This window comes from Tachysurus fulvidraco, chromosome 5 (assembly GCF_022655615.1).
Source record: "Tachysurus fulvidraco isolate hzauxx_2018 chromosome 5, HZAU_PFXX_2.0, whole genome shotgun sequence".
Taxonomy (NCBI): Eukaryota; Metazoa; Chordata; class Actinopteri; order Siluriformes; family Bagridae; genus Tachysurus; species Tachysurus fulvidraco.
The window spans coordinates 3,351,519-3,372,689 of NC_062522.1; the positions used below are offsets into that span (position 1 = coordinate 3,351,519).

At 41.4% G+C, this 21,171-nt stretch overlaps 4 protein-coding genes across 12 annotated transcripts in view; 2 read left to right on the forward strand and 2 right to left on the reverse strand.

Moving 5' to 3' along the window:
* herc2 (HECT and RLD domain containing E3 ubiquitin protein ligase 2) overlaps positions 1-3,770 on the reverse strand; it is a 59,027-nt gene extending 55,257 nt beyond the window's left edge. For all 5 annotated transcript variants that reach the window (XM_027157509.2, XM_027157512.2, XM_027157511.2 and 2 more), the window contains exons 1-4: positions 3,633-3,770; positions 2,359-2,468; positions 278-371; positions 1-62 (exon numbers count right to left, since the gene is read on the reverse strand). The exon at positions 1-62 is cut by the window's left edge and continues 73 nt beyond it. In XM_027157509.2, the coding sequence (XP_027013310.2) occupies positions 1-62; positions 278-371; positions 2,359-2,430 (228 nt within the window). In that variant the 5' untranslated portion in view covers positions 2,431-2,468; positions 3,633-3,770. The remainder of the gene's footprint in view (positions 63-277; positions 372-2,358; positions 2,469-3,632) is intronic.
* Positions 3,771-4,466: 696 nt separating this feature from the next.
* On the forward strand, positions 4,467-9,179 carry nipa1 (NIPA magnesium transporter 1). 3 transcript variants are annotated; one of them, XM_047814408.1, is made up of 5 exons: positions 4,467-4,711; positions 4,791-4,841; positions 5,491-5,581; positions 6,308-6,468; positions 7,747-9,179. In XM_047814408.1, the coding sequence occupies exons 1-5, from the start codon at positions 4,594-4,596 to the stop codon at positions 8,250-8,252; spliced, it is 927 nt and encodes a 308-aa protein (XP_047670364.1). In that variant the 5' UTR covers positions 4,467-4,593; the 3' UTR covers positions 8,253-9,179. The 3 variants fall into 3 exon arrangements, with proteins under 3 accessions (XP_047670364.1, XP_027013177.1, XP_047670365.1); XM_027157376.2 differs by having other exon boundaries at positions 4,470-4,714; positions 4,794-4,841; XM_047814409.1 differs by having other exon boundaries at positions 4,620-4,714; positions 4,798-4,841.
* An 884-nt stretch (positions 9,180-10,063) lies between these two features.
* nipa2 (NIPA magnesium transporter 2) lies at positions 10,064-15,452 on the forward strand. 3 transcript variants are annotated; one of them, XM_027157422.2, is made up of 6 exons: positions 10,064-10,220; positions 11,568-11,789; positions 13,025-13,081; positions 13,610-13,700; positions 13,781-13,941; positions 14,379-15,452. In XM_027157422.2, exons 2-6 carry the CDS (start codon positions 11,651-11,653, stop codon positions 15,032-15,034), a joined length of 1,104 nt encoding a protein of 367 aa, XP_027013223.1. In that variant the 5' UTR covers positions 10,064-10,220; positions 11,568-11,650; the 3' UTR covers positions 15,035-15,452. The 3 variants fall into 3 exon arrangements, with proteins under 3 accessions (XP_027013223.1, XP_027013222.1, XP_047669327.1); XM_027157421.2 differs by lacking the exon at positions 10,064-10,220 and adding an exon at positions 11,230-11,390; XM_047813371.1 differs by lacking the exons at positions 10,064-10,220; positions 13,025-13,081 and adding an exon at positions 11,230-11,390.
* cyfip1 (cytoplasmic FMR1 interacting protein 1) overlaps positions 15,390-21,171 on the reverse strand; it is a 28,223-nt gene continuing 22,441 nt past the window's right edge. Inside the window, exons 20-31 of the mRNA XM_027157420.2 lie at positions 21,046-21,154; positions 20,730-20,849; positions 20,096-20,295; positions 19,621-19,708; positions 19,216-19,359; positions 18,949-19,039; positions 18,680-18,810; positions 18,188-18,260; positions 18,001-18,095; positions 17,086-17,324; positions 16,849-16,996; positions 15,390-16,168 (exon numbers count right to left, since the gene is read on the reverse strand). Of these exons, the coding sequence (XP_027013221.1) occupies positions 16,004-16,168; positions 16,849-16,996; positions 17,086-17,324; positions 18,001-18,095; positions 18,188-18,260; positions 18,680-18,810; positions 18,949-19,039; positions 19,216-19,359; positions 19,621-19,708; positions 20,096-20,295; positions 20,730-20,849; positions 21,046-21,154 (1,603 nt within the window). The 3' untranslated portion in view covers positions 15,390-16,003. The remainder of the gene's footprint in view (positions 16,169-16,848; positions 16,997-17,085; positions 17,325-18,000; positions 18,096-18,187; positions 18,261-18,679; positions 18,811-18,948; positions 19,040-19,215; positions 19,360-19,620; positions 19,709-20,095; positions 20,296-20,729; positions 20,850-21,045; positions 21,155-21,171) is intronic.

The window sequence follows — 21,171 nt, forward strand, 5'->3', positions numbered from 1 at the left end:
CTTCTTCTCTTTGTCGTTGGATTCATCCTTCTTCTGAGTCCCAGGACAATCTGCAGAGTCCTCTGAGGACGAGGAGGTGAGGAGAAGGTTCGGTACTGATAAGTTTACACTGTGTGCATACAGTCACACACACACACACACACTCACACACTCACACGAATTCTTCATGTTTGCAGTCTGCTATGAAAGTGTAACCACTGACTGGAGGAACGCTTATGATACACAATACATATTCACACACACACACACACACACACACACACACACACAGAGGTACCTGGATAGGCGGACTCGTCTCTGTTGAAGACGATCTCCTCATCTTTAACCATCTCGTTCCACATCTCACTCAGTCCTTCAGAGGAGAACGCACGCTGGTGGACAAAACAAACAATTTATGCAATTTACACAATACGACATGACAACACGTCTTACTACTTGTTTATTACATTTCATCCGATCACACGTAGCTGATCGATCGTAGGCATTTCAGAGGTCGTGTATGAGGAAGAGGGCAGAGCGCGTCACAAGCTGAATAATTTGAGTCACCTCGTGGTTGAGAGAAAATAAACTGAAAACATCATCTGAGTCACTTCTCCAGCTGACCAGCCCTAAAAAAAGTCCAAACTCAAAAGAAAACGGAATTTGGGACACGACTCGGACTCGTCATACAACGGATTTATTGTCTCGAAACAGGTTAAATAATGTGTGTGCTTTTTCCCCAGTCAGAAGGAAGGGAGGAAGGGAGGGAAAAAGAATGAGAGAGAGAGGGAAAAAGAATTAAGGAGGGAGGGAAGGAAGTAAAAAAATAATCAGAAGGAGAGGGAGAGAGAGAGAAGGAACTAAGGAAAAAATAAAAGTTCAGTATTCTGAGCGTTAAAGGGATCAGATCGATCATCATAACAGTCAGAATCTCCAGGATCTCGTTTACGTTTCTATACACGTTTAGCGTCGCTCATGGTTTCGTTTATTGTTCAGTGAAGCACAAACCAGACACGTGAGAAACCTGACTCTAATCCCTCTGTAAAAGTCAGCCGTGGTGAAGACAAACCCTAAGCTGTTTGTGTTATACAGCTGTTTAGGTTGCACAACAGCGTGCGGTAACACGAGAGCCGCTTTAACTCCCGACTGCAGAAGAGGGAGGAAAGGATAGAAGGAAAACGACACAACGTGTGGGAAAACGTCACCTGATCCCATCATCATCACCTACTTTATATCACAAACACACAAATAAATAAAGCGTAATAACACATTTATCTCCTCTTTATTAAAAAAAAATTTAAGAGGTTTATAATTTGCACTCAGAATATATTCACACTTCTGTTTTACACATTTTAATAAGCCCCCTGAATGTAAACACTCTCACGCCGATCAGACAGTTGCTGTTTTCCTGCCGCTGATTCGAGGCGAATGAAGACGTTTCTAACTGAAAGGAATTCAAAAGTGTGCCAAATTTCTAATAAACGATAAAATGTTAAGTGTTCTCTGGATTATAAGCTCATAATAATAATAAACACTGAACGAACTGAACGAGTCCTGGGTGAGTGCAGGGATTCGGGCTCGAGGACGCCGTAGAGCTGGAAATCTCAAACGTTACGTCACGTTTATTTATACACAAAAATCTAAGAATAAATTGCGTTATAAAGTCTCGTCATAATTCCAGGATCCGGGAGCGGGATTTCGGAATCCGAGTCTCGGATTATACAACCGTCGTCTGTTACCGTGACAAACGTGATTTAACGCATCGCTGACGTGATCTAAACGCGTGGCAGAATTTTAATGACGTTTCTAAATGCTACACGTTCTCTCACGATATGACTGTTTTAAAAATATTTAATTTAATTTTTTTAAATCATGATAAATTATATTTTGTTTAAAGTCTTAAAAAATAATGTACATAAAAAATACAAATAATAAATACAATAAAAAAAAGAAACAAATGTAAAAATAAAAGAAACATGACATCAATATTAGATCATTAAATTATTATTATATTAACCCTATTATTATAATAACCCTATTATAAACATTTAAAAATAACCGTTTATTGCCTGAGAGAATGTTTTAGTGAGAAAGCTGTAAATAAAAATCTTAAATAAACTTTTAAATCTCTGTCTAAAGCAGAATCAGCATCTCTGGGACTTGTAACACAACACGAGTGTTATAACCAGGGTGCACAAACTTTTGCACAGTCTTTTTACAGCATAGATTAAAATCAGCAAGAAAAGTTTAAATGGCTCACAGTTGTCAGGGTTCATGCTTCTGGTTCATATAATAATAATAATAATAATAATAATAATAATAATAATAATAATAATAAAAATAAAAAATAATAAAGTGTGATGAGAATTTATAATTTACCTGCAAATCAATCTTCAGCCATTTATCATGAAACCGCAGCTGAGCATCGAGGAAAAAAGACATGGAAGGCATCCTGTCCTCTTTTCTCCAGGCTGCAAACGCAGCCTTCCCTTAGAAAGAAAGAAAACAAACAAATAAAAAATAATTAATAAAACAAACTCCCAAAATTTCACACACTTCACACCTTCAGTTCAGCTCCAGTTCACGTTTTTAATTCATTCTTCTTCCACCATGTGATTCAAAATTGTCTAAAAAACACTTCTTTTTTTAACAATCCAGATTTCTGTGTCTTGCTTTATTGAAAATTAATAAAACAAAAAATAAATAAACGAATGAACAAAAGGGAAGCTTACATTAATAATAATAATAATAATAATAATAATAATAATAATAATAATGACTTTTTAAAGGGAAAAAAGTGTAGAATGTGAAGATTCCTGTAAGTCCACCTGAGTGCTGATTTATAAAATGCTGTAAATCTGAGATCCAGATGGAACTCCGGACTTTTCAGGATGTGGATCAGTAACAGTGAACATCATGATGGATCTCTACTTTCCCTGTAAGTGATGAATAAACTGAATATATTCCACACTGGGATTCAGAGGAGAGGTGAAAGTGTTATTTTTTGGGAAATTCACAGAAAATCCTGGATTTTATCTTAAATTAAAATAAACGAGCAGATTTGACAGGACAACGAACAGGACAACGGGGGGAAAGAGACAACCAGAATCCCAGGTGAACTTTGTGTCTGTGTCCATAAGAATAAAAACGGTTTAATATTTATAACAGCATGTTTTTATCCTCAGGTGTAAAACCTTTACATGTTCTGACACTTTATTTACAGCAGGTGAATCGTTTAAAGATCCGTTTTAACAGTTAAAGCACGAGATATTTAATGTAAATATTGATTAGTTTAACTGAATAAAGCTCCAGAGTGTTGTTGTTGATGTGGAGTTAGCGTCATGCTAACGCTGCTAGCTAACATGCTAATCGGCTAACGCTGCTAGCTAACATGCTAATGCTAATAGCTAATATGCTAACGCTGATACATAGAGATCATTGACGCTGATAGCTAATATGCTAAAGCTGATAGGTAACATGCTAACCGGCTAACGCTGGTAGCTAACAGGTAGATAACCGGCTAACGGTTCTGCACAGGAGGACATTTGTGAGGCCTGACAGCGCGCTTCTCTTCACCTTCACACTCCTCCTAACATTAACACCGTTACTGTAACATTCCGACATTTAAACACAGTATAAACACAGCGCTCTACCTCAGCGGGGGTCTTATCGCTGTCTTACTGCTTCGGTCCCCTCTTTAGGAGCTCTGCTGCATTTTAACGTCCGCCATCTTATGTAATGACTGACAGCGCTCGCAGCCAATCAGCATCCAGAGACATGTTTGCGCCTACGTCAACTGCGTTTCAATCTTTGCGCCCCAAGATAGGCGGGGCTTAAGGATTTAAAGCCTTCACTGCATAAATAAATATGACCATAAATAACAAAACTTTAATTAAATATGATATTATATAACATAATACCAGAGAGTGGAAATGACACTCGAACACGGTAATAAATTATATATATTAAATCACACACACACACACACACACATATATATATATATATATATATATGAACATTGTTTTTTTTTACTTTAGAAGGTAAATAAATAAATACATTATAAGTATATACAACAAACAATACATTACAATATACAATACAATATACAACATACAATACATTATAAATATTCCTCCTCATCAAATATCAGTGCAGTTTTTTAGGGAAGATAAAAGCTGTTTTTTAAAATTATTACACCGCACAAGAGTCAGAAATACAAAAAAGTGAAAACAAAATTAAAACTAACAAATGTATTTATTATTTTACATTATGGCCATATGTGTACATTGGTCAATTCGTTCTTTTTTATATATATTTACATTTATGTATTATTTATTTATTTTTACTCTGAATTTGTCATTTTAGATCCGTGACTTTTATTCTGAGTGTAGAGCGCTTCAGGCCACGCCCACATTGCTGCATAATCCCCGCCTATTTGTATACACCACCCCGTCACACCTAGTTAAAAGGCCCTAGCCCCGCCCACAGTCTTTAACTCGCACCAATCAGAATCGAGTTTCCGGATGACAACACGGAAGTGTTTTCCTGCTGCACTTGAGGTTCATTTTAATCATTAAAAACACGTCATTAAAAGGTTTCATCAGCGTGTTTATGGAGGAAAACTCTTCTTTATCACTTGTTGTTGGTGTTGGGATCGCAGTGGTGTCCAGTTTTATTAATGGCTCCACGTTTGTGCTGCAGAAAAAAGGCATCCTGCGTTCTCACAAAGCTGGAAAGTGTTATTTATTATACTGATGATTTATTTCACATTAAAACACTTTATTAGGATTAACATTGTCATTATTGTTCAGGTAGGACTTACCTGTCTGACTGTGTGTGGTGGACTGGAACACTGGCAAGTAAGATCATTACTCCTAACTGTCCTGCTCTATAAACTCTATAAACTCTGGTCATTCATTATACTGTCCTGATTTTATTAACACTTGACAGATGCACAGTCACAAGCAAGCATTCAGATGTGTATTACAATCCTCCTTATTGATTGGCTGGATGCTTGGAATTAAAGGTGCAATTTAGTGGATGTAAAAAAAAATAATAATAAAAAAAAACAACTAAGGACCAAACAAGCTAAAGTGCAGAAAGTGCATAATAAAACTGTTTGTAAAACGGATTCTGATCCAGAGTTATTGTTTTTGTTTTGATGAGCTTCTCGTAGGTCATTTAAACACCACCGATCTTACATTTGATTAATTTTACATACTGCACCTTTAATTCTCTGTAGTAATTCCCTGATTGGTCAGAAGGTGTTGATGCACATTAACTTTATAAAGCTGCACTTTAAAGTATACACAATTGCCAAATACTTGGCAACCCTATGTCCACATAAAGCCTGTTTATTCAAACCATAAAAAAAACGTGAAAATAAAAACGTATGGGAATGACTATACACTGAATCAAAACGTTGCACATTTCATCATTTACATATTTTTTAAGAAATCTTTTAAGATTAAAATGACATTTAAAACATGATGTGTGTTTATTTCTTAGTGATAGTGGGTCAGGTTGGGAATTTCCTGGCACACAACACAGCACCGGCGGTGTTGGTGACTCCCCTGGGAGCGCTTGGGGTTCTGTTTGGGTGAGATCCATCTCTGTTATTAAACCATCAGCTCTGTTATTAAACCATCAGCTCTGTTATTAAACCATCAGCTTTGTTATTAAACCATCAGCTCTGTTACTAAACCATCAGCTCTGTTATTAAACCATCAGCTCTGTTACTAAACCATCAGCTCTGTTATTAAACCATCAGCTCTGTTACTAAACCATCAGCTCTGTTATTAAACCATCAGCTCTGTTATGGTCACTGATGGTTCAGTACAGCTTCCATCTAACCTGGAATGAAATGCGAGTGAGAACTTCACTAAAATCATGTTGGTTTTTATCTTAATAACTTTACAATATAAAACTGGATTTATTGGATTTATTTATAAATGGCATTTTTAATGAATGTGACTAAATTCCAATTGTTTTATACATTTTGAAACATACCAATGATAGATATAATGTATGAATAAATTCTGATGACATTTCTCCATGTAGTATGTGTGTGAATATGTGTGAAATTTACTCAGAACATTAACTTAAACCTGAATATTAAATACAGATCTGCTGCGTTCATTTACATTTTAAACATAAATTGGTCGAACAGAAATTATTGTTGGCCTACAGTATGCAGAGGTTACTATAGCAACCAGCGTGTGACTGTGTAATAAATAAGGCTGTGATGTGTGATGTGTGATAATTACACTCTGATGATGATGGTGATGATGATGATGATGATGATGATGGTGATTTGGCTCCTCAGAGCTGTTCTGGCTTCATGGATCCTGCAGGAACAGCTGGGGCTGCTGGGTAAACTGGGCTGTGTGTTGTGCTGCTGTGGCTCTGTGGTGCTCACCATTCACTCCCCAATGTCTCACAGTGTGCTGTCCAGAGCTGAGTTTCAACAGAGACTCCTCAACCCGGGTAACTACACTACACAACACTACACAACACTACACAACACTACACAACACATTACACAACACTACACAACACAACATTACACTACACAACACAACACTACACTACACTACACAACACAACATTACACAACACAACACTACACTACACAACATTACACTACACAACACAACACTACACTACACAACATTACACTACACGAAACGACACCACACTACACAACATTACACTACACGACACTACACAACACGACACTACACAACACTACACAACACATTACACTACACAACACTACACTACACAACACTACACAACACAACACTACACTACACAACACTACACAACATTACACTACACAACACTACACTACACAACATTACACTACACGAAACTACACTACACAACACAACACTACACTACACGACACTACACAACACGACACTACACAACACAACATTACACTACACAACACAACACAACACGACACTACACAACACGACACTACACTACACACTACACTACACAACATTACACTACACAACACAACCCTACACAACACTACACTACACAACACAACAAAATCTTTACAACTTACAACAATTAGGACCTTTATATCCACCCTACGACCCTTTATGTTCACTCCGTGAACCTTTATGTCCATCCCGTGAACCATTATGTCCACCCTGTGACCTTTTATGCCCACCCCATGACCCTTTATGTCCACCCTGTGACCCTTTATGTCCACCCTGTGACCTTTTATGTCCACCCCATGAACCTTTATGTCCACCCTGTGACCTTTTATGTCTACCCCTTGAACTTTTATGTCCACCCTGTGACCCTTTATGTCCCTTACAGTGGCCCCAAAAAAGGATTTGTATGTTTAATGCACACTTACAAACTTATGAGGAAATCATTTGAGAACATATTATAATAAAAAAAGAATTACTAATAAAACTATTACGACATTTACAAACAAACAGGAATAAACTGTGAACTTTCACCTGCAGCTGTAATCCTTGTTAAAATGAAAACACTTATATTATCAGAATTTCATCTTTTCCAGTAAAAATTAAAAGTGCTTGTAGTTTTGGTGTTTCGGCTCTTATTCCAACCTCCTTCTTATACCTCCACAGTGAGTTTAGATTAAAGAAGGAAAGCTTAAGTTCAGTTCATGTAAAGTTGCCCTGTCCCAGTTGACAGTGTCATGTTGAGGAGTCTGTCTTAGCCAATATGGCGTCCGTGTTTTCAGCTCTGTGACATTATCATGTGTTTGGATTTCAGTGTTTGTGACCTACGTTACACTGGTGCTGCTGCTGTTGGTGTTGCTGATTGGCTGGCTTTCTCCAGCATACGGAACGTCCAACATCATGGTGTATGTGGGAATCTGTTCCCTGTTGGGAACCTTCACTGTGCCGAGCTGTAAAGGTCTCGGCCTGGCTGCGAAGGATGTGTTCGGCGGAGACACGTCTCCAGATAATGGCGCTCTGTTCCTGTTCCTGAGTTTGCTGGGAATTCTCCTGGTCAGCATCATCACCCAGTTCACATTCATCAACAGAGCCTTGGAGAGCTTCAGCGCCAATGTCTTCGAGGCTGTGTATTACGTCACCTTCACATCCTCGGTCATCCTTGCCACTGCTATCTTGTTTAAAGAGTGGGAAGCGCTCGGTGCTCTGGACTGTCTTGGGATTTTGTGTGGTTTCGCTACCGTATCAGTGGGAGTGACGTTGTTACGTGTATCTCAGGAAGCCGTGCTCACATGGACTCCAGTCAAGACCAAAGACAAGTAGTTTATATTTAATCATCTCGCTGAACTCTGGAGCTCTTTGACTGGATCAGTGCTCATTACAGTGTTATAACATAGCGCTCCCTGCTGGGGATGGTCTATTACACAAGCACACTCTCACTTCCCTCTAAGGAATTGTGTCTTGTGATTAATCAACCTGATCCACTATTTAGGGTGTGATTTAAACTCAGTGAATAAATCAGCTGAATAAATACTTTAACCTATCTAAAGGTTTAAAATAATCCTCAGGTTAACATACAACTTTTATCTCTATGTCAATCCCAGAGCCTTAATGTCAGTCTCATTATCCTTATGTTACTCCTCTTATCCTTGTTTCAGCCTCAATACCCTTCCAACATTCACTGTATATAAGATGAACAGGAGAAGATTTAAAGCCAATGTAATCACTGCTTTCCCATTTTAAAGTCTTTGGTGTATGTGTTGTTTGGTGTACATTTTTCCCCAGAGGGTGTGTAAACTTTTGCACTTAGCTCTACATGCCTGACCATGTAGCTGACATCACAAATCAGATCACAAGAAGGTTTGATTAAATTATATGAGGTATGATGTCACTAATGACTTGTATTAATGAAGGTGGTTTTAAACACTTGTTACAATTGTAAACAATTGTTAATTGATTGAAATAATAATTGTCTTTTCTTAAAAAACATAATGGCAAAAATCTAGGTTCTTCTATCAAACCAAATACGCTACATTCCTCATTGTGTGACTTTTTTAATTCAATATGAAAACCTAATACATGAAAGTTACATAAAATAAATGTAGTCATCATAGTTAAAGGAATTAATAAGATTTTATTGTTAATATTGTGATGAAAACAGTCTGACATCAAAGTGATAATGATTTTATACTTGAACAACCGAATTTTATAATGCAAATAAATAAATAAATAAATTAAATAAAAGAAAAACATCTTGTCTTTATTTTTTTAACACCACATTTCTGTTTCATTTATTATTTAATTTTATCTTGTGAATAAAGGTGTTTTATGTAAATGTTGATCGTATTTACTGTTATTCGTTCATTGATTCATTTTCTACCGCTTATCCGAACTTCTCAGGTCACAGGGAGCCTGTGCCTAATCTCAGGTGTCATCACCAACCCATCACAGGGCACACACACACACACACACACTCCGGACAATTTTCCAGAGATGCCAATCAACCTATCATGCATGTCTTTGGACCGAGGGAGGAAACCGGAGTACCCGGAGGAAACCCCCGAGGCACGGGGAGAACATGCAAACTCCACACACAGAAGGCAGAGGTGGGAATCGAACCCCCAACCCTGGAGGTGTGAGGCGAACGTGCTAACCACTAATAATTTTTTTTTAATAAACAGTGTGACAAACACTGCCTTAAAACTGTCTGGTTTTATGTTTGTTTATGAGGAGTTTATCCAAATTAACGATGTTAATTTCATCAAATGAAGTAGAATTCAGATAATTAAAATACATAGTATGAAATAAAGTGAGGTCAGTTTCAACTTTCTATTTCTTTCCCCATATATATATGGTATATATGGTATATATGGGAAAAGAAATAGAAAGTATATATATATAAAACCGGTAAATGCTGCTTTGTGATAATATCCGTTGTTGATAAAAGCTTTAAATAAATAAGTAGACTAAATATATTAATAACAGTCGCCTCTCTTGGTGAGGTCTAACATGGACCTTTCCAATATGGCGACAAACATGAACACATCTCACCACCTAGCATCAGCTCATAAGTGTATAGATATCTATGGCATCAGCTAATAACGCAGTCAACATGTATGCCGTCGACCAATCAGAGCTGCTCTTGTGTGCGCATGCGCATTCCGATGCCCTTTCACCGTTGGATGCATGGGGAAAGGTTCTTTAGCTGCGACGGAGAAAGTACAAACAAATTCCGGAAAATGAAGCTTCTGTTGTCCGGGCGGTGTTTGTGTTGAGCAGCGGAACAAACAGGTACGGATTTAGTTTTCCACTGCTTTACATTATGGTTGTACAAACGCTGTTTGCCCAGTTAGCGTCGCCCTCAGCAGCTACTTCTGTTAGCATACAAGCGCCCTCAGCAGCTAGTTCCGTTAGCATACAAGCGCCCTCAGCAGCTACTTCTGTTAGCATACAAGCGCCCTCAGCAGCTAGTTCCGTTAGCATACAAGCGCCCTCAGCAGCTAGTTCCGTTAGCATACAAGCGCCCTCAGCAGCTAGTTCCGTTAGCATACAAGCGCCCTCAGCAGCTAGTTTCGTTAGCATACAAGCGCCCTCAGCAGCTAGTTCCGTTAGCATACAAGCGCCCTCAGCAGCTAGTTCCGTTAGCATACTAGAGCCCTCAGCAGCTAGTTCCGTTAGCATACAAGCGCCCTCAGCAGCTAGTTCCGTTAGCATACAAGCGCCCTCAGCAGCTAGTTCCGTTAGCATACAAGCGCCCTCAGCAGCTAGTTCCGTTAGCATACAAGCGCCCTCAGCAGCTAGTTCCGTTAGCATACAAGCGCCCTCAGCAGCTAGTTTCGTTAGCATACAAGCGCCCTCAGCAGCTAGTTCCGTTAGCATACAAGCGCCCTCAGCAGCTAGTTCCGTTAGCATACTAGAGCCCTCAGCAACCACTTGTTAGCATAATAGCACCCTCAGTAACTAGTTCTGTTAGCATACTAGCGCCCTCAGCAGCTAGTTTCGTTAGCATACAAGCGCCCTCAGCAGCTAGTTCCGTTAGCATACAAGCGCCCTCAGCAGCTATTTCTGCTAGCATACTAGCGCCCTCAGCAGCTAGTTCTGTTAGCATACAAGCGCCCTCAGCAGCTAGTTCTGTTAGCATATAAGCGCCCTCAGCAGCTAGTTCTGTTAGCATATAAGCGCCCTCAGCAGCTAGTTCTGCTAGCATACAAGCGCCCTCAGCAGCTAGTTCTGCTAGCATACTAGTAGTGTGGGAATGTGGAGCTGACTCGAACGCTCCCTTTTACTGAGCTGCACGGTGTAGTAATCCAGCAGCTTACAGAACAGACGGCGCTTCCTGAATCTGCTCAGATTTCTGTTGTGAGCTGAGAACACAGACGCGCGCACACACACGCACATGTGACATGAATGAAACAGCTCTAGTGGATCCATGCGATGTTTGTAAAGTTTGCTATGGAGATGGTGAGATTTCACTATTTTAAAGACTGTAGAACATTGATAGTAATTTTGTACAATGGTTGTAGTTTTTCTAAGTAGCAGGAGATCGTAAAAACCTGTCAGTAACATTTCTGTAACAGATTAGATGTGAATAGAAATGTTTCAGTTCAGTCAGAATTAAATGTTTGTTTGTGTGTTCAGGTGTTGTATCTGGACTCGGCTGCTCCGGAGGTGGACAGTTCCTGTGTTCGCTGCTCAATGTGACAGAGGATCACGTCTTCAACATGGCACAGGAGCGAGGCAGATATGATTTCTACATCGGCCTGGCTTTGGCCATCAGCTCCAGTGTGTTTATCGGAGGAAGTTTTATCCTGAAGAAGAAAGGACTATTGAGACTCGCACGGAAAGGCTCCATGAGAGCAGGTAACAGTTCCCCTTTCACATGACTGTCTCGACCAACAAACAGCTTCTAAATTGTTATGATTCATGTTAAAGCCCCTTATTAAGTAAACAATGTAAATTGAGTAGCCGAAGTTGGACGTGGAGACGAATCCTGGGAGTTTAGAAGGGTAAAGTTGTTCATATTGAATAAGATTCAGGAATTCTACATTTTTATTTTTGTTGTATTTAGATGTTTGAACTATCGCACTGAACACAGCATATGGCAAGAAATACAGGTCTTCTGGTGTCAGACTGTGTTTGTGAAGTCTTGGTCTCTAGTCTCTTGTAGTCCTTCAGTTCTGAGTTCTTGGTTGTGGTGTTAATTCTGGTGTCTGTGAATTCAGGAATTCTGGTCTTGCTGTTTTTCTGGCCTCAGATTTCTAATGTTGTGTAATCCTGGATTATTTTATGGGGAAAGAGCCTGGGTGCCGTAATGTCCTTTAAACCTTGAACACACTCGTAAATCAGGTGAGCACATTTTTGAACATGCTGGAAGTTCTTGATTGTCTTGCAAATCGTGTTGTCAGGGAGGTAAAACTGGTTCTGTGTGTGTGTGTGAGAGAGAGAGACTCGTTGTTTGGTGTGTTGGTCATGAAGGCGTGGCTCATTTGTCTGTGTTGTAATCTACTTTACCTAACCCTTAGCGCTTGGGCTTCACCGCGTTGCTGCACCTCACGGTTTCTTCACTTGGATGAAATAACTGGAGAGACCGAAGAGAGAAAACTGAACAAGTTTGTCATGTGCTCACGAGGCACGTGGACAACCAGCCTGAATTACATGCAGCTTTGTCATGCCCGACAAACAACTTGTGTGTTTTATGGAAAACTCTCTTCTCAGTGCTGCAATGTTTCTCAGCTGTTTATTTGTTCTTCAGAAATCCAGATCTCAGAAGTCTTTCTGATCATCTCACTCATCAGTGATCACGGTCTCTCAGACAAAATGAATGTGACTAGGAGCTGCACTTCATCACACTTATTAATATATTTTAACATTACATGCAAAAAAAACCCCCTTTGATTAATAAAACTATCAGGTCAAATATTTGAAAATAACTGTACAAAGAAAATCTGTACTGAAGTTTCTTATGAAATTACTGGCAGCAGGTCGTGTTGTGTTGAAACGTTCAGGGTGACGGTTTGTGCTGTAATAAAACTGAGTGATGCACAGCCTCGTACCACCTCCACACTCACTCTATTAACACACCTCTCTCTCTCTAGGTCAAGGCGGTCATGCCTATCTAAAAGAATGGCTTTGGTGGGCGGGGCTTTTATCAAGTAAGTTACTGGATTAAGTTTTTTAAATTATTAACTTGTGCAGATTTATTATTTATTTCTCTGTGTTCACTTCTGGTGTATTTGCATCGTCTTATGTTTAATCATCGCTCTAAGGAAATGATTAAAATTCTACCACAATCTTTTCCTTTAAACACCAGGGTTATAAATATACACGAATATGTAAATTAGGAAACGCCCACATGTAGAACTCTGGCGTCATCTCCGAAGGTACATAACCTAATTAACGGGTCTTACCGACGACTCGTTTAACAGCATCAGAGTCTGTCGGAATGTTTTGCCGTTACCACGACGACAGAAATTTCTGTTCGCCATTTAAAGCTTGAACAACAAAGTTTCCAGCTATCCTGTAATGTTCTGTCTCAGATGGGATTTAGTTCAAACGTATTATTCGTGATGTCACAAACCCGAGCTCATGACGTTTGTTTAGAAAAATCAAACTTCAAAAATCTTGTCTTGGTGTTAAGTCCCTGTGTAACTCCAGTTAACTGAGATGTGTGTTGTGTGCAGTGGGTGCAGGTGAAGCGGCAAACTTCGCAGCTTACGCGTTTGCTCCTGCGACACTCGTCACTCCGCTCGGGGCTCTCAGTGTGCTCGTGAGGTAGATCCACACACCCACACACTACACATACAGTGATGTCATTACTCGTGAAGTTACGAGGTCATGTGTTCCGGTTACAGCGCCGTGCTCTCCTCCTACTTCCTGTCGGAGCGGTTGAACCTGCACGGGAAGCTGGGATGTCTCCTCAGCGTGCTCGGCTCCACCACCATGGTGATCCACGCGCCACAGGAGGAGGAGATCGACAGCCTCAAAGACATGGCAGAGAAACTGATGGACCCGGGTACGTCACGTCACATGACGAGGATCCGATTCATTACTCTGACTGATGAGCAGAAAGCATGCGTTACCATAGTAACCGTCAGATAGCAACAGGCAGCTGATGAGACTTGTGTAATGATGGAAGGAGTCTCCAGTGTCAGTAAAGATTTAACATGAGAGTGAATGGTGTGGGAACAACTCTTATAGTCTCTAACTACCGTGAAGAGGAACAAAGTTTATCTATACATGGATTTAAAAAAAAAAAAAAACACAATCAGTGGCAAATAGCAGCAGTGTAAATAACACACTTTAGCCAACCGTATTCCACCTGAGTGTTTCTTTCCTTATTTTTTATATCGATCAGCATGAAGAGAGAGTAATTTTCTGAACAGATGTAGAATTGGTTTGTTTTTATAACGCTCTTAACATCGAGGTTTCTCGCCTTTTCTCTCTCTGCAGGCTTTGCCGTCTTCGCGACGTTCGTCATCATCGTGGCTCTGATCTTCATCTGCATCGTCGGCCCACGTCACGGACAATCCAACATCCTGGTGTACATCACCATCTGCTCTGTGATCGGCTCCCTGTCCGTGTCGTGCGTGAAGGGTCTGGGCATCGCCATCAAGGAGGTGATCGCCGGCCAGCCGGTGTTCGGTAACCCTTTAGCGTGGCTGCTGCTGGCAAGCCTGGTGGTGTGTGTCAGTACGCAGATCAACTACCTGAACAAAGCACTGGACATCTTTAACACCTCTCTGGTCACACCCATCTACTATGTCTTCTTCACCACGTCGGTGCTCACTTGCTCCGCCATCCTCTTCAAAGAGTGGGAGCACATGGGCTACGACGACGTCATTGGGACGCTGAGCGGCTTCCTAACCATCATCGTGGGGATTTTCCTGCTGCACGCGTTCAAGGACGTCAACGTCAGTCTGGCCATGCTGGCCGTCAGCATCAGGAAGGAGGAGCGCAACGGGACTATGGCCAACGGCGTCGGGGCGCACGCTCACCCCGCGTACGAGCTTCTCCGGGACGAAGAGGCCGTGGATTTGGAGGACCGAGAGACGAGCTTGACGTTCGACAACGTCTCCAGGAGAAATGGCACCACGTCCACATCTTAGGTTTCAGACGCCGGTCTAACTATCTACTGTGTGAAAGTTTTTGTTTTCCCTCTCTTAAAATCCGAAGACAATCAAAAATAGACGTGACTCACGGACCAAACGATTATACACAAGTATGTTTTCTCTCTACTGTATCTGCCTTACCTCTATGACACGGACGTCGGTTCTTGGCGCCGTAAGGCTTCGTGTAGCGTTGTAAATACTTTGTACATCCGCTAGAAGGGAAAGGCTTTAAAAACATCCGTACATAGCCTGCACTGATTGATTGTTTTTTTTTTATTTAACCTCCTCCTTTGTTCCTTCTCCTCCTCTGTTGTACCTTCTTAAGATGGTGAATAATAATGTTAATAGTTAATAATGATAAATTGCTATATTTATTGAATTAAAAATCAGATTACAAATCAAATACAAAAAAGAAGGCACGTCTTTAGGCACTTGGTTATTTTTTATACTTTTGTAAAGAATATACTAGAAGAAACAAAACAAAGGATTCATGCACTCATTCGCTCAAACGAACGAAAACAAAACCACCCCAAAAAAAAAGAGTAGAAACCCTTAAACGATCTCTCGATCGATCCCTCTGTCCTTTCACCCACCTTTATGATAAAACAAATAAATGATTAGCAGGTTACTAAAAATAAATCTGAATAAGGCACAAACAAGTGTGTGTGAACACCGTTTAAAAACCAGGACACTTTTGGTGGAACCTTTGGGTTTGTCTTAACAAAGCCAAAGTGTTACACGAGATTAAACTCCAGTCGGCGATCGGATCGGAAGCAGAATTCCCGTCGTACTCAGAGGGATTACTGGCTTTGTTACTGAACATTAGCGGTTTAAGTGAAGTGTGTAAATAGTGTCTGGTCCTAGTGACGCTAAAGAAAGGTCTTACATTTGTAAATGCTTAGCGACTAAACATCCTCACTGCACTACGCCGTAAACTGGGATCGGGGTTAAAGTACACCGTCGGTCTCAGTTGCTGGCCAGCGATTGGTGGATCGGCGGCTGGAAGCATCGGACGTGTTCCACAGGAATGTTCTCTCCGTCCCCAGATTTCAGGTACTTGTTCAGAATGGTGAAGATCTCGTCGTTCACAATCTGGTACTTGCGAATGCGGTCCACCATTTTCTTTAAAGGCTGGAGAAGAAAAAAAAATCCATAATTACTCAGGATGAAGCTTTTAACATGAATAAATTTAACAGAAATCCTTTTTTCCACCCAGATGTTTGGAAATAAAGAGAACAGAACCGAGTTACCGTAGTAAGAAACACCGTGACCTGTTTGGTCAGATGGTGTTGATGTCTATGGATACTATAGTAACGGAGATTTGAACATGGTGATTTACATTGTCACCTTAAACTTGAAGGAGTCTCCGGCACTTTGGGACTGTTTTCCGACACCTCCAGAAAAAAGGAGTTTACGCTTTGTTTGTTTCTCGGTAATTTGTTGACATTCGTGAAAACATTAAGATGTAAATATAAACTGATAAAAAAAAAAAGGGAAATGGTCTTTATCACCACACATGCCTCTGGTTTATATAACAGTTAAGATCAGTGGTTCAGTGGCTGCGTTTCCTGCAACACCACTGAGACGTGTCTAGCTTAAAGTATGAAGGGGTAGAAGTTTGCTAGCTAGGGCTGTGCTGATACGTGACATTATCCCATGACCCGTGGAATAAGTATATAAATAATGAGACAGGAAGAGAAGCCATTCTGTAGCAGTTACTGCAGATTTGTGAACTCGTCTCAGACTCGCCTCGCTCTTTAATATCTCGTCTCGGACTCACCACGCTCTTTACGATCTCGTCTCAGACTCACCACGCTCTTTATGATCTCGTCCTTGCCGTCGTGTTTCTGCACCTTGAGCAGGTGATAGCTGAAGTCCAGGATGTCGAAGCGTCTCTGTTGCCCCAGCAGGGTGATGATCATGCACCCGGCCCAGTTCAGCCCGTCGCCGAAACACTGCCTGGAGAACAACAACAACGTGTGTGTGAGTGTTATGTAGATTACGCTCTGTAAACCAACACTGTCTCGCTCCACAGATCCGACACTCACTCCACGGTGAACTCGTGCGCTCCCACCGGGATACAGTACACAAACTGCATGGCACTCCACAGCCTGTGGAACTCCACGCACTCGTCCACGTGCATCACACCGTTGCTAGGTAACGGGCCACGCCATATCGGGTCTTCCAGGAAACCACGGATGCGTGACAGGATGACCTCGAAGATGGAGAGTCCACAGCACAGCCGCTCTTTGGTCAGCAGGTCACCCTCACGAGCGATAGCGATTTGCTAACGAGAGAAAAAGAATAGAGTCGAGTAAAGTAACGTAACAAGGTAAAAGTTTTGTTCCTCCTACGCCACTGAAAACCAGGTTTACTTCATTCTAATACGTTTATTAAGAAGTCAAGACTTCACATGAAATCTCTCACGAAGGCAGGAAACCAGCAACTTCCTGTTTCTCACGGAGGACAAATCTCTTTGGTGCACTTTCATATGTGACCAATTAACCAATTAAGTTTGAAAAATAAAATTACTGAATAATTCATGATATATTTTAATATATAATAACTCGTCACTTTAAAACATCACCTATAATTTGATGCACCGTAAAATAAACCTGAAGCCGTGAGATCGATCGAATCTCAATTGTTTAATGAAGAGCTTAATTAATGATTTTTGTAATTAATAATAATTAAATAAGATTTTTTTTTAACATAAGTGTTTCTAAATGAAGGTTGGACAGATGGGAAAAAAAGACAAATACCAGAGACAGATGGACTGATAAATGGATAGACAGACAGACAAATAGATATATTGAAGAATGAAGGGACAGATGGATGGATGGATGGGCAGATATATATATATATATAGATTGCTGGCTGGACAGATACATAGCTTCTCTCTGATACACTCTGACACACACACCCCTCCAGCCTGGACTAGTGTGTAGTGAACATCTTCCCACCTGTGGAGTCCCCAGACGCTCGATTAAAGGCACCAGGTGCAACGCAGTGTATTTGGCCTCCAAACGCTTCATCTTAGCATCCAACCGCTCACCCTCTGCACAAAGGAAAAGGGGTGTGGCTTAGACAGGTTTCACACACATGACCCCAGACCACAGTGACCCACATACATATGAACCGTTAGACTACCTTTCACGTGAACCCTGGGCAGAATGTTCTGGAATGGTGCAGCATGCAACAGGTCACACACTTCCTCCTGAGACTGCAGAGAAACACATACAGAAGATTAATGAATAAAAACATTCAAAAGCACATGTGTGTGGCCAACTCAAACACCGACACACTAACAAAATCACACTGTGATAAACTGTGCAGTGTTGCTCAGTATAAGGTCCTTAAAAAGATGTGAGATAAGGGGCTTTGTGATGAAGGTCAGGAAGGTGGAGCTGTGGTCAAGTATCACATGACCACAACACACAAAGATGGACAAAATACACACAGGATGTCTTTAATACATGCCAAGGTTATTATAGCATGTACGTGTGTGTGTGGAGAAGTAAATCAATAAATAGTAAAGTACAACTAAAACAAAACCAGAAAAGAAATTAACAAAGAACTGTGTGTGAATTGGTGGGTTATCTTGCTGTGTGTGTGAAGTGTGTGTGTGTGTTTTGAACGTACCAGACTCTGTTCACTGAGCAAACAGAAGAGCAGAGCGTTTCCGACCTCCCTCAGGTTCTGGAAGCACACAGTCTTCAGCTCAGCGTACTCCACTATGTCCTTCAGCTGGTGGTGGAAGAACTCCAGGATCCCTGTAGCACAGGACATAACCTCATTATCATCTCACACACACACACACACACACACACACACACACACACACACACACACACACCCTGCTCCTGTTCAACACAACCTCACAAAAATCAGTGTCATGTTTAATCACAGACCTGGAGAGCCATACTCGTGACGTGGCAGGCGGCAGATCTTCGGCATCACCTCCATCAGAGTCCTCACATACTGCAGAATTGTGCCCTGGAGCTGCAATGAAAACAAGATGTTAGCCAAAACACACCTGAACCTGTGTTTCCTGGGGAACCACAAACACTCGGTATTTTATTAAGAGTAAAAACATCAGCGTTCCTGGATCTCTGAATTAAACATCACCGTTAAAGATGTACACAAGCTAAAGCCACAACACCGGACATGCTCCTTACCAGGCTCTTCACCACCTTCAGCAGCTCCTCCATCACCACAGCGATGCCCTGATACCCCAGCAGCCTGCACATGGCCTTGACATGAGGAGGGCCAACGAAGTTCCGGTAGAAGCCGTATATACTACTGTATGCCAAGTTTAATGCCTGGGTGAGGAGAACAGGAACTGAGGGGTTAGATCAGACTGTAATAAAGTCAGAGAGAGAGAGAGGGAGACAGAGAGAGAGAGATAGGGTGAAAGAGACAGAGAGAGAGGAAGAGAAAGAGAGAGCGGGACAGACAGAGAGAGCAAGAGAGAGAGAGCGAGAGAGACAGACCGAGAACAAGAGAAAGAGAGCAAGAGAGAGAGAGAGACAGAGAGGATTATACTATCATCACTAATCCATAAAGTTAGAAAACATTCTAACCTTTGAGCCGTAAAGGTATTGAGGCTGAGCATTGGGTGGTTTGTCTCTCTGGAACTCTTGAGAGAAGGGCAACACTGTACGAACAAACCTGAACACACACACACACACACACACACCATAAACAGAATGTTTCGTACAGAAATGCATCATTTTATGTGCAGATCAAACTCTTCGTTTGACACACCCATCCTATCCTCCGTCCGCCCACCCTAACGTCTGTCCATCCATCTAATCATCCATCCATCACCTTCACTCCATATGATTCGTTACACACAACCTGTCCATCATTCCCATTTAGTTTGTTTTTAATCGTGTCACTATTATAATCATTACCTTTGTTTAATTACACTGGAACAGAAAGGAATATGTTGAGTAATTAAGCCTGTAGTGTGTGAAAGCAAGCAGGTTAAATGTCTTGTATTAAAGTGGGTTTGTTTCTTCATTTCACTTCCTCTGCACCGAACAGAAGGGATACCTGTTGGTGGAGCCGTTGTAGCAGTAGTTGGGCAGGAAGTCGTAGTTGAGCTCCCAGAAGACGTGCAGCGTGATCCTGCCGTATGGAGCAGAGACGTTGTGGTTGGCTTCGCGGAACATGGTGTCGATGCTGTCCAGAGTCAGAAACTTACTCAACAGCTTGTGGGTCATTCGGCTGATTTCCAACAAACCCTCCAACTCCTAAGAGAGAGAGAGAGAGAGTGTGTGTGTGTGTGTGTGTGAGAGAGAGAGCGCAACAGAGAGAGAGAGTGTGTGTGTGTGTATGTGAGAGAGAGAGAGAGAGAGTGTGTGTGTGTGTGTGTGTATGTGTGAGAGAGAGAGAGAGAGTGTGTGTGTGTGTGTGTGTGTGTGTGTGTGTGAGAGAGAGAGAGAGAGAGAGAGAGAGAGAGAGCTCGACAGAGAGAGAGAGAGAGAGAGAGAGAGAGAGAGAGTGTATGTGTGTGTGTGGGAGAGAGAGAGAGGGAGAGAGAGAGAGACATATGCCATGTCAATAAATACACTGAAGTGTGATTTGGACAAAACAATAATGTAACTTAGATGTAAATTAGAGTCATCAGCTCTTTTTAAACTCCTGGTTGAGTCAGATTTGTTCCCAGCAGGTTAACAGAACGTACCACGATGGAGGTGAGGTCCTCACTCTCAAAGCGGTTGATCGCAAGCTCGAGAGACTTGTAGAGAGCAGCAGAGACTCGCTGAGTGATCAGACGGTTCAGATCAATGGAACGACCCAAGAGCTGGTGGGGAAATCAAAACAATTCTGTTAAATATAAACATTGTGAGCGAGCGCACACACACACACACGCACACACACTCTCTCTCCCTCACACTCACTCACTCACTCACTCACTCACACTCTCTCCCTCACACTCACTCACTCACACTCTCTCCCCCTCTCTGTCTCTTTCACTCCCTCACACACTAAATCCACACCTGGACATGTCTCTGCTTCAGCAGCGTCTCGTAACGGTTGGATGGAGGCCAGGAAATATTGGCACCCTGGTTTTTACATTCCGCTCGAAGTCTCTTATCCAGAAGCAAACTGCAGAGACAAAGAAA

Bases quoted from the DNA above. Each gene is read 5' to 3' on its own strand.
- nipa1 (XM_047814408.1), top strand. From the start codon at position 4,594: ATGGAGGAAAACTCTTCTTTATCACTTGTTGTTGGTGTTGGGATCGCA. The intron at 5,582-6,307 runs GTGAGATCCATC...TTGGCTCCTCAG, and splicing joins GCGCTTGGGGTTCTGTTTGG to AGCTGTTCTGGCTTCATGGA. The intron at 6,469-7,746 runs GTAACTACACTA...TTTGGATTTCAG, and splicing joins ACAGAGACTCCTCAACCCGG to TGTTTGTGACCTACGTTACA.
- nipa2 (XM_027157421.2), top strand. From the start codon at position 11,333: ATGAATGAAACAGCTCTAGTGGATCCATGCGATGTTTGTAAAGTTTGC. The intron at 11,391-11,567 runs GTGAGATTTCAC...TTGTGTGTTCAG, and splicing joins TAAAGTTTGCTATGGAGATG to GTGTTGTATCTGGACTCGGC. The intron at 13,082-13,609 runs GTAAGTTACTGG...TGTTGTGTGCAG, and splicing joins GTGGGCGGGGCTTTTATCAA to TGGGTGCAGGTGAAGCGGCA.